Below are 12,777 nucleotides of genomic sequence, written 5' to 3' on the forward strand. Positions count from 1 at the left end.
TTTCTGGAAGGCATTAAACTTTGGTGAAAATCATGAAAAACGCTGGCGCTGGCTGGCAACTTTTTTAAAAAACGCTGGCGGTGAAAGAGTTAAAAAACTATTTATATTTCATTTGTAAAAATACTTAACTGTACCTGTCAAAATGATTTGCAACATCCAGGTTTTCGTGTGTTATTAGTTTTGAGCGGTTGTTATCTGGGAATAACAAACTGCAAATGTCATGACTAGCCAATAGGAATCAAGCAATCCAACGAGCCATGTAGTAAACAATTTAATGCATTCAAAAAACGTTACCTGTTCAATTCAGGTGTAAACAACCTTTTTTGGACTTTGTAACCCATTTTGGAACTGGAATTTGTAGAAAACCAAAACCGTATGTCTCAAATATTTTATAATACTGTATTTTCATTGTAATGATCGGTTACAATGGTTAAGTGACTGCTTTTTAATAAAAAATACAAATGAAAATGACGTAAATCACAATTAAATTTATATTTCACATTTCACTCTGCTTATAATGTAAATGAAAATGATAATCTAGAGAAATATGTTTTTTATTGAAGACATTACTTTCAATCTCTGTAGAATGACCCTTTTCTACACCTTACATTGCCCAGCCCTGTTTAGAAAAAAAAATCATCAATCAAATTGCAAAGTGTGCAAACCTGAATAAGGTCTGTCTGTCTTTACGTAAAGAAGTGGAAAAAAGAAAAAAGGCACAGAGTCTCCGGGTTGCGTCATGTTGGTATGGCAACTACCACAGTATGATGTAATGGCAGGCAACACTTAACCCTGACTAGTTACAGCTTATCTGCTCCTTTATTCATTGTGTGTATATGCATGTTTGTAAGTGTGTTTCTGTGATGAGAGTGTTAAAAAGCTGATTTGAGAAAAGTGAGGACTTGAGGACACTGTGTACTCCGTTGGTAATACTTGTTTGTAAGCGTACAGGCCATGTTTACTTCATTTGCACAAGGGACATCCACAGTACTGAGTCATGCCACAAAGCTAACGTCTGTATTTGAATGTCTAACTGCAAGTAGGCATTTTTGACGATACCGAATAATACGCAACTCAATCTGCTGTAATGGCTTTTCTGACCCCGACATGCGCAGTGGGATCCGCCTGTGACGTGAACTGTGAAGGGGTCTATAGGAAAAATAATTGCTCGTAAATATAGAGTGGGTGTATGTCAAAAGTCAAGATTTCTTGAAGCACAAAAAAATTATTTTGGAATGCTATTAAATTATACTGGAATAACGTATCACCAGGCTTAGTACAAACTTCATGGCATGTCGAGTGCATTATTTCATTGCACGAATTTCAACTTATTCTTAAACTGCTTTACTAATTTAAGCAATATTTATAAAGGAAAATAATAAAGATGTTTCACAGAATCTTTCAATCATATAAATGTATTGTTTAATAAGAGGGCCTCTTAAGTCACACAATGGCAGTTTAGGCCTTGTTATAACTTTAAAGGCACTTACAATCTTGATGATGAAAGATGATGTAATGCCTGATCTGCTGTGATTGGTGGTGGCATAAATCAGAAAGCAAAGTTCTACTTTTGATTGGCGTTCTGTTGCTATTTGTGTGATCACATCTACTCATGTTTAATCCTACTTTTGGCACATCAGAGCTGTTTTGGATAATGCTGACATCAACATGAACCCATTTTTACCATCAAAATGTTTGCAATATTCTTTTGACTCAAAAAGTTACATATCTGTAAAAGCCATTAGTATTGATGATTGAAGATATATGTTTAACATTTTACAAACTTTAGCCGAATAAAAATAATATGTCAGCACTAATTTTAGGTTGGCATGATGGAATTGATTATCAATCTTACATGTGATTGTTTTTTCATCAGGTGTACCCACTCCGAGTCCAGAGATCCTGCGCCACACACTGAACATGTTGGTACGGGAGAGGAAGATCTACCCCACACCAGAAGGTTACTTTATTGTTACTCCTCAGACCTACTTCATCACCCCCTCCCTCATCCGCACCAACAGCAAGTGGTACCACCTTGACGAGCGGCATCCAGATCGACAGCAACAACAACAACAACTTCAGCCACAGCAGCAGCAACAACAGCCACCACCACCACAACAGCAATGTACATCACCACAATCTGGAACCATCACTCCCTCCACTTCTGGATGTGTGCGAGAAAGACCTAATCCTAAGAATCACAGTGAGTCCTATAATGCATATCGCGATGAGCTGACCAACCTTCATACATCCACAATTCAAAGGAAGTCCCCAAAAGAACCCAAAGGAGATCCCCCTTCATACCCTCAACCCCCACCCCCTCCACCTGCCATTCAGCACCCTCCTGATCCCACAGACAAGAGCAAAAGCATGACCGCCACCTTTTCTTACAAGACAGACACACTGACCAAGAAAAAAGAGGGCAGTGGTGGGGGGAGCTGTGAGAGGCAGTCTAAGAAGTTTGGGCTGAAGCTGTTCCGCTTGAGCTTCAAGAAGGACAAGACCAAACAACTGGCCACCTTTTCAGCACAGTTCCCTCCAGAGGAGTGGCCCCTGAGGGATGAGGACACGCCATCGGCCACAGCTATACCCCGTGAGGTGGAAATGGAGATCATCCGCCGAATCAACCCGGACCTGACTGTGGAAAATGTGGCTCGTCATACAGCCGTCATGAAGCGGCTGGAGGAGGAACGTGCTCAGCGCTGTAAGGCCAACTCATCTGCACAGCACAGTGCCCGAAGTCGGCGCAGTCGAGGCCACCGGCGCGTGCCACATGGAAAGTCGCGTTCGCACAGCAAGACACGGGCTTCTAGAGGAGACCCCTCTGAAGGCTCAAATCTTGACCTGCAAGCAGTAAGTCTGGAAAGGGACTACCGTTTCTTTAGCCACTCACTGGTACGCTCACCAAGAGAGGGAATGTACACGGTGGAACGCAGGAGTGGTGGTGCCTATCTTGTCCACAGCAACCCCAATATTGCTGAGTCGCACTTTCCTGTTACCCCAGAGTGGGATGTATCGGGGGAACTTGCAAAGAGGCGGACAGAGATGCCTTTCCCCGAGCCTTCACGTGGGACATCACATTCAAAAGTGCACCGTAGCCACAGTCACACGCAGGACCGCAAGTCACGCAACGAGCGGTCTGATAAAGCTAAAGAGCGATCGCGTTCTATGGACAACTCCAAGGGACCACTGGGAGGTGGGAGCTCTACACTTGGCACAGTTGAAGATTATGACCGCAGTCCGGATGACAGAAGCCGCTATTATACTGATGATGGGACGCTGAGGGCCTCCTCTCAAAAGGCTCCGCACTACTCGTGCATCATGTTCTCTGCGGCAAAGTTCAGCTCTGAAATGTCTGTACCTGATATGGGCAAATTGAGTCTGGATGAATCAAGACTTTGCAGTCCTCTTGAAAGGAATAAGAGCAGGGACAGCTTGCCAGCCTACAGTGACCTGAAGGCCCTGTCGCCAAAGCCTTTGGCCGATGACTACTTCCAGTGCAATACATCGAATGAAACAATCCTTACTGCCCCACTGCCTCTGGGCAAATCTGACCATGACACTTTAACCCCATCTGACGGAATCCGCAAGGGCTCTCCAGCTGACCGGCAGACACCGCACCTCACCTCGCCTCACTCCTTGGAGTACAAGGAGGACTCCTCTACCAAGGGCCACAATGGTTCTGGCAAACCCACACCAAGCCAGACCCCTGAGCCTATGCCCAATGGACGATTGTTACAGCACCAACACAACACTGATCCAGGGGGTGGGGGAGGTGGTGCTAGCACTGGTGGCGGGGTGGACAAGAGGAAAGAGATTTTCAGTAAGGACACTTTGTTCAAACCGCCACATAATATTTTGACTGTGAGCTATGTGGACAGCGGCTACTCAAAGTCAGGCACTTTGCGTAAGACTCCTCACATGAAATCATCCGAGGTCCTTGACACTCTGGAGACACAACAGCCACCTAACTCCACCCCTTTGTCTGCTTCTGCTCCAGCACCTACAGGCTCAGAACAAGGTGCCCCCTCAACATCTGAGGCTGCTTTTGACTATTACAACGTGTCTGATGATGATGATGAGGAGGAGGAGGTGGAAGAAGCCCCCCATAAAGAGGCAGCTCCAACAGAGACAAAGGGACGGTCAGGGGCTGGAGAGAGTGGCGGAGGAGTAGGGACCATGCAGTGGTTGCTAGAACGGGAGAAAGAGCGTGATCTACAGCGGAAGTTTGAGAACAACTTGACTCTGCTTAGCCCTAAGGAAAGCGAGAACAATAACAGCCAGAAGTCGGCTCACTCAGCACGGCTGGACAGCATGGACAGCAGTAGTGTGACTGTAGACAGTGGGTTTAACTCCCCTCGGTAAGTACAGAGCAATTGATGAGAGATGCTTGTAAATATCGTGCATATTACACGCAACCTGTATTTGAGTGCACATTGTCATGGCAATTGTTGGTGTATCATGGTTGACCCTGAAATAGTGTTTATGGCATATCTTATGATTTATTTTAGAATTTTGGAAAGTTCTTAGCAGTCTGCAGGATAACTGGGGATCGGTTTATTATAGAAATCAGACAACAACATTTAACAAGCAGACAGTATAACATTTAGCTCATCTAACAATATAAACCACGAATGTATCAGAATCGAATATTCTTCTTGACAGCCTACAACCGGAGTCTCCAACCTTTTTATGAGCAAGGGCTACCACAATGGATAAAACAATCTGGAGGGCTATTTTTTATAGTCTACTCAAAACTTTTTTTTGTTTATTTTATTTTACTTGCTAATATGTTTTAGCATTGTTTAAAATGTTAACATACATAAAAGAATCCAAGCTAATATAAAAAAGATAATAATAAAATTGAGGCTATTAGTAGAAGGAGCTTTGGTGGGCAACTCACAGAAATAAGTATTGATAGCAATATTCATGTTAGTTTGTATGTTTAAGGTCATACTGTATAATTTATCGTACCACACCCCACCGTACTACAGTATATGTGCTGGTAGGTTTCTCCCATTTTCTTTGTCATGGCCACAGACCAGTACAGATGGCCTTTAAGTGGGTTTCCCAAGGCTGTGTATGTGTTAGCAAAAGCCCTTTATGAGTGAAAGGGTGAGGAGTTTTTTCAGCTGCTAAAAATAGACCCCTTGGGTCTGTATGACTCATTCAGAGGGATATGGCAGGGGTAGAATAACTCAGAAAACCTACATGTTGCACACATGATGCAGGTACTCCTCATAATAGTGCATGTTTTTTTGTGTTCGCTGCACGTTCTGATCCAGTCTGTAAACTATCTGCATTCTGGGACTGTTTACCATAAAATTTTGATTCCAGTGAGTGACCTCATTTCATCTATGCCGGTTCTTAAAATCCAAGCTTGATGCTACAAATTTCTGAGCTGACTAAACGCGTGCACGAGACAGAGAGAGAGAGCATGCAGGAGCGTAGTTCTTCTCTTCGCCCTGTTTACAAGTTGGTGTCGCCATGTTTACCGTGTCTGTGCGGTTCGTGACTTGTGCCAGGGCTAGCATCGCTAATCATAGCTTACATCAACTTTTACTAGCAGTGATTTCTCCAAATAGCATGACAAAATGTACCTTTCCAGTAGAAACTTCGCGTGGGAAGCCCAACCTGTCCTATTAGCTCACGCCAGCGGCCAGCGTGTCTCCCATAAACACTCTGGACTTGTTTCTTTCTTCATAGTCCTTTCTGTGTATTTTCTATATCTTTTATCATAAACGGTTTTGACAAAACACGTGATGAACATGGTTCACATGACGCAACAAACACATATTTTGAAAATGCAAGCAACACACATAACACTCCGAACAATTATTTTGAATTTGCGCCCCTCGGATGAGCAGTTACGAGCCGCCATCAGGAGTTCCTAATTCTGCTTGTCCTAGTAACAACTATAAACAAATGACTTAGGGGTCAATCACACCAAACGCATTTCTGCAGTTGCAGGCGCCTTTTTTGGAAAGATTTTCTATGGGTAGGGAGCGTTATGGTGCTGTTTATGTGCGCCGAACAGCTTACGTTTTTTGCCAATGTGCCAAAGAGCGTTCACGCTTCAATATTTGATTGACAAGACAGCTGACTCTGTGGTTGCCTAGCAATAACAAAAGCAGCGCCGCACAGCTCTTTTTTAAAGTGACCAAAAAAGTCATTGTGACGCACCTTGTATTTCTAAGCTTTTAAAACGTGTTTGGTGTGATTGGCCCCTTACCGTCCTTTCAGCAGACTTGTTCGACTTCACCACAAGAACCGACAGGGGGATGACATCAAAGTACCGTGAGAGCAATTTCAAAAATCATACGCTCTGCTCTGATATGTTACTGTGATGTCATTCGCCTGCCGTTTCTTGTGGCATCGTATGAAGTCGAAAACAAGCCATAAGGGGGTCGCACACCGGATGCGCAGCTCAGCGCCGCACAGCGCCGCACAGCGCCGCTCTAAAAAAATTAACACATTTTTTTCTATGAGTGTACACACACCGGCGCCGACAAGCTACGACTCAGGAAGTTGCTCAAATCCCTGTCGCGCCACAGAGCGCCACTCACATAGTTTAACATTAAATAACATATTTGTCCCAGATCATTAACGATTAACATTGGCTCCTAACGTATATTTTGCATTTTAAAGTAGACGCTATCCGACTAAGCTTGCGCTATTTAATGTGCACTTCCGATGTGCGATACCTCCGAGTTGTCCTAGACGCAACGTTGAGCTGCGCGTCTGGTGTGCGACCCCCTTTATGCTACGTACACACCAAAGTTTCTCGCTCTAGATTACTCACAGGATTTAACTTTGTGTCATGCTAATTTTTCAACTTGCGCGAAGGCGTGTTTGAGGCAAGTAGCATGTGTTTTCGCGGCAATCGCGGCGCCCAGTTTGCATCATTCGCATCGCCTCATTGCCGCGTCTGATCGCGTCTTTGCATTGACTTGGTATGTAATCTACTCGCGCAAATCGTTGAACTCGCGTTTGGTGTGTATGCCCAATAATAACTGACGAAAGTCAGATAATATGAACTCCAAGTAGTCAATACCGAAAGTCCCTCGTCATTTGCATAAAATTCAACTTTTCTCAGATTTGACGTGTAGCTGGACGCGCACACTCTCGTCACCATTGCTAGTTTAAAAATACTTTTATAGTCCTTTATATGTATTTTTAGCCCCTGGAACATTCTACATAGAAATGTTCTTAATATATGTCCTTGAAATAACAACAACATGTTGAACATAAGGGTTCATAAATAATAACAGAATTTTCTTTTTTTGGCGAACTGTTGCTTGAACTGAGCGACGTAAGACTGCTGAGAGTGATGCGACTGTGCTCGGTCCGGCCCATTAGCTTAGTCTGTAGGGTCTGGTCTGTGCCTCTAAATTAATAGCCCCAAAAAGCTTACGAGACAAACTGCCACAAGTCTCTCATTTTAAGACACCCGGCAGCCCTTTTACACATACGCACACGCGCGCAATCATTCACTATTTTCTGGATGACTCATCACATTAGCGATGATGTCATTCCGCAGCTCCTGGAAAAACACCAGCATAGCTCTTGTGCAGAGACACAATTTAGTTTGTGATTGATGTGATGTAGTAATGCAATTACGCAGAGTGGGAAATGCAAAAAAAGACTATTCTGCTCTATGCAGTACTGCTGTTAAATACTTTATAAAGAGTTTATTTTTTTAATCTAGTTCTTACTGCAAATAAGAGTATTTACAGTATGACTATACTTTCTTATAGCTGACCTTAGGTACTTTTCTGCATTGGAACTGTCAACAATTTTGTCAGTTTAAGCATTTAGGTAACGCTGAGGCTGTATGATTTCTCTTTTTGATGCCTTGTACGATGATATACAGTCAAATTATCTAAATATCTCTCGTTGCTCATTTCTCTCCTCACCACTTTTTCAGCACACGGGAAAGCTTGGCATCCAACACCTCGAGCATCGTGGAGAGTAACCGGCGACAGAATCCGGCCCTAAGTCCAGGCCACATGGGTACCACCAGCATCGGCCCCCCATTCAGCTTCCGCGCAATCCCAGAGCCCCCTACAACGCAACCTGAGAAACTGCAGAAATCCCCCAACTGCCTTGCCTCCATCACCAGCGTCTGACATGGGCCCACCTGGGGTGACGTAGGGTCAGGGTGATCTGCAATCTTGGGGTGCCACAGTGCAGGAGGTTGGGTGACTCCCTCCATCAAGCACCTCGACTATATGGGGACTGTTAAACCCACAGGCATGACTTCCAGAGACTGTTCCTACAGCATAAAAGGTCACTGCAAAAAAGAACAGAGAAGGGGGAAAATCATAAGGAAATTTCTCATCATAGGATTTACCTTAACAAGCAATTAATCAGGAAATTCTCCAGTTGGAATCAATCATTATTTTCAAAATAGTAACTGGTAATTTAACATTGCTTTATTTTTATTGCTTTATGTCCGTCACAGATTAGAGATCATCCTGCCGATGGATTACGTTTTGCACGCATTAAGAAATGGATGCCGATGTGCAGGTCTGAGGTATTAACGATGAAGATTTGTGATATTGGTATACAGTGCAAGTTTAAAAAATGAGGCGTCATTTAATTCATGGTTCATAAAGTTGTATAATATCCCGAAAAAATAAACCCATTCATCATAATGCTATTAGCTACATTGATAAAACAATAAGAATCACATGCGTACATGCTTATTACAAACAACACATAGATGAATTAGTGGAAAAAATGATCTCGTTCTAAAAGGATTTATTTAGGACAAAGGACTATTGATTTTTTTTTTTAAACCCAAACTTGTGCATACAAGTACTTTGTATGCAACTTTACATTACCTAATGGATTTACCTGGTTCATAAAAGTTTATATCCATATTTAATCTCAGGTCATAAATAGTTACTCTCCTAAGAAGAAGTTAAAACATTTGTCTGGAATCATGTTTCTCTGGATCATTTCACCAAACCTTTGTTTCTTTAGGAATAAAACAATGTATCTGATTTTAATTATGTCACAATTTTGCTATTAGTTTCATTTATTGTGATTATTCCTTTTAGAAATGAAATACAAATGTGAACCAGACACCTAATCTCATGAACCAGAACACATTGTTGGTTTGGAAACATGCTTGTCTTCTGTGTAGCTCAATGTCTTGCTGTGTAAAAGAAGGAGGATGTTGGAAATCGCAGTGACAGGAACACAGGTGTTGTGTCTATAACATCCATAGCTCCATGGAAAGGTCATGCCATTCTCTTCCTTTGGGCCAGTGGGATTCAAAGACTCTGCCCTTTTGCTGCTCCGATAAAACCTTTATTTTCGCATATTTTCCTACTTGAGTTCAATCCAAACCACAGTGATTCTTATTTTTAGGTTCGTTTTTTTTTTGTTGTTCCTGACCTGTGTAAAAACTACAGTCCATATTCTTCATGCTTTTATTAAATGTTTGTTTTGGTTGGATCTGATTAAGTTATGTAAGAATAATTTGCTCCACTATTATTCAATGTCAGAGCTGGATTACGTACCATTTTGATCCATGAGCGACGGCCCATTTTCCAAGATTGAATTAAACATTAAAATACTTGATTTGAACATTTGGACTATGGCTTTAACTGTTTGGCATGACATGTCAAGAGCGCACCGGATCTCGTCTCTTCTGGCGGTGAGGATCGGGAAAGAGAGCAGAGCTCATGTCACATCCATTGGTGCTATTATGTGGTGATTCTCCCTTTTTTTTACGTTCTGTTTGTTTTGTATGCTTCATTGCTTTCTGATGATCCTCAAGTGGGACTTCTTGTTGTATTTGAGTCACTCTCAATATTATCCACACATACACATGCACACGTCTGCAATCAGCCATGCAAACAACCCCACATACATGCACATAACTAGCTACCTCCACCACCTGTGTAACAACAAGGTAGGGATGTGTACAGATTTGGATTCTTTGCCTGTGGAACACAGCGCTGACACAGCCTCTTCTCTGTGAATGTTGACAAGGAGCGGCGGACATTGTAACTAAGAGGACTTATTCGAAATAATCAGTATTAAGTGCTGTAGTTTAAACTCAATTTTTCTCAGTTTTCGACAGAAGTGTCTTTTACTTATTTGCAAGTTTAAATGTATAAATCTGTCAAGCATTAACGAAACATTTAAATTTTGATTTTTATCCCTTCAGCCATTTTCAGTTCTTTTAAGGTTTATCTACTTTAAGCCCAGTGAACAATTCTCAAATTCTAGTTTATTGACAATGCAACTAGACAGAGGCAAGGGTCGCATTCACATCCTTCTGCATATTCCAGATAATATGAGCTATAATAAGCACCTCAACATACACAATATTCCCAATTAAATCACATTGGCTTAATGTTAGGCTTACTCTAAGCCCAAATCGAAAAGAGTTTACTTGCAGTGTGAACCTGCTTTTTGGCAATACTGATTTGCAATAGTATTGTTTTCAGTTTCCCACCTAAATTTATGAAGTCTGGGATGAATATGAAAGATAAGAGCCTCATATATTTAATGGTAATTATATATTATTGCTAGACATCATAGAAATACATCTGAGCAAGCACCTCATAACATCTATAAATAGATCTATTAATGTATAATTTTGCAAGAGCTTTACTTAAAACACTTTATAATCACTTATTTCAGTTTACTGTACCCAGTCTAACTTTAATCAGTAGTAAAACTGTCAGAAGATGCATTTTGGTTTTCTGTCACATATTTAGTTTTAATTTCAACCCCCCCCCCCCTTCACCATCTGATAATCATATTTCTCTTTTGTTTCTCGCTTTAGTTTTTGATAGACAAAAGGGAGTAATGCAGCCAAGACTGCCTTGTAAAAAACATGTTTGCACTGAAATGCCTGGCCTCTGGTTGCTGTTAAGTTCATCCAAGACGGATGCTTTGTTTATATTGTAAAATATTTCATATGAAATAAAAATGACCATGAAATGTCTTCCCTAAACATTATGGATTTTAGAACCACGTCAGACAACATTGTTTCTAAATGGTGACAGTGTACAGTATCATACTGTAAATGAAATCAATCTGCCATGCTTAGTATAACTTCAAAAGAAAACTGAAAGATATGAGGGATCTTTTTGTAATGTCTATAATATTTGAAAAGAAGTCCCTATTTGTGTAGTAATGGTGTTTCATCGTTGTGGTAGTGTATGTGATAAACCCAGTTGGGAGATTGTGTTACTTTTTAAGACAATAAAATAACATGTTTGGTTATATGTTTTAAATGTCTTTTGTCTTGAAACCATGTCTGTAAGTTCAAAAGTTAGAACGTTTTTTATCATACTTTTTTTAATTATAAAACTTTTTTCCACCTAAAAGAACATTTTTTTTTTACATATTATTTAGTACATTTATATAATCACTTTCAGCAAACTCGCGTGCTCACAATCAGTCTAAATTATTAAATAGAAAAATAGTTGCAAATACAAGTAATGAACTTTATGGATCCCTGTGAAATTGAATCAATAATACGGATGAAATGTGAAAGGAATTCAACTTATTTCCTGTAGACTGTACTATGCCACCATCTACTGGCCTAACACTGGTAAAACTATTTAGGGAAATGGGCACACATATGGGTCAAAACACAGTACTGGTCTAAAATCACATCCCCGCCTTTCAGTTCAACCCAGATTAATGCAAAATGGTCTGATGTTATTCTGGCACCACCCTACACTGTCAGAAAAGGTACAACTTGGACGGTACCATTTAGGGCAGTGTTTCCCAACCTTTCTGCCATGGCACAGTTTTGATAAGTAAAAAAATCATACGGCACACCACTTTCACAATAAGCATTAACAGAACTGCACCAACCTGTATAGCAATGCTTAAATGATTTGTTAAACTGGAGTATTATACTGTATTAAATATAGTATCCACATTTAATGTGAAACTTGATCTTGTTTTGATGAACACAATGATGATATTCTGGCTGGAATTGATGACAGTAATACACGCAACCTGGTAGTTAGCTTCGAGCACTTTCTCAAACACTGTGGAAGTGTTGTTTTTCCACGGCACACCAAACAAGCGGTCACGGCACACTATGTGCCATGACACAGTGGTTGGGAAACACTGATTTACGGTACAATAGATATAATGTACCCAGCAGGCATTTCAACGTTAAATCAACGTTGAATTACCTTTTGATTTGGCAAATTTATTCAACGTTCAACAACAACGGACATCATTTCAATCAAATTTCAACGTTGATTTTTAAGCATTTTAATAACCTTTTGCAACCGTTTACCATTCACCGTTGTATCAACGTTGAACAAACAACTGACCTTATTTCAACCAAATTTCAACGTTGAAGGTCGGTCATATGCCTGCTGGGTACCTTTACAGGAAAAGCAATATTTACCTTTAAGGTACTAGGTAAAAAGTGCAAAGGTAGAAATGTGTGCTTTTTGAAAAGCTTGGCCTTTGGCTGAAAGGCATTAAACTGAAATCCTTTGACTAAGTTTAATAAGAGCACTGCATCATCAGGAAGGAGAAAGCCTTTGTGTCCCACTTTGCACAGCAATTTTCAATTAGAAAAATTTTAATGGCATATGAGGAAGAGATGGTTTGTGACGTACCCTGATGCAGCTAACTTTAACATCTAAGGTGCCAGGTGTTGAGAGATTCGATCAAACTTTCTTTGATGCTGGCTGCACTTAACTTTTGACTCCACTTCCTTTTTTGTCTGCTTTCTTACTGATGATCAAAGAATTTGTACACTGTTTTCCAAGCATGTAT

The 12,777-nt window shown here is 40.9% G+C and overlaps 1 protein-coding gene across 3 annotated transcripts in view; it reads left to right on the forward strand.

The window, feature by feature from the left end:
- Positions 1–11,250, forward strand: part of stox2a (storkhead box 2a) — a 68,543-nt gene extending 57,293 nt beyond the window's left edge. For 2 of the 3 annotated variants that reach the window (XM_055205032.2, XM_055205033.2), the window contains exons 3-4: positions 1,877–4,361; positions 7,928–11,250. In XM_055205032.2, coding sequence (XP_055061007.1) covers positions 1,877–4,361; positions 7,928–8,129 — 2,687 coding nt within the window. In that variant the 3' untranslated portion in view covers positions 8,130–11,250. The remainder of the gene's footprint in view (positions 1–1,876; positions 4,362–7,927) is intronic. The other variant, XR_008644408.2, reaches the window with a different exon arrangement.
- Positions 11,251–12,777: the final 1,527 nt, after the last annotated feature.

Source organism: Misgurnus anguillicaudatus, chromosome 3, assembly GCF_027580225.2.
Source record: "Misgurnus anguillicaudatus chromosome 3, ASM2758022v2, whole genome shotgun sequence".
Lineage (NCBI taxonomy): Eukaryota > Metazoa > Chordata > Actinopteri > Cypriniformes > Cobitidae > Misgurnus > Misgurnus anguillicaudatus.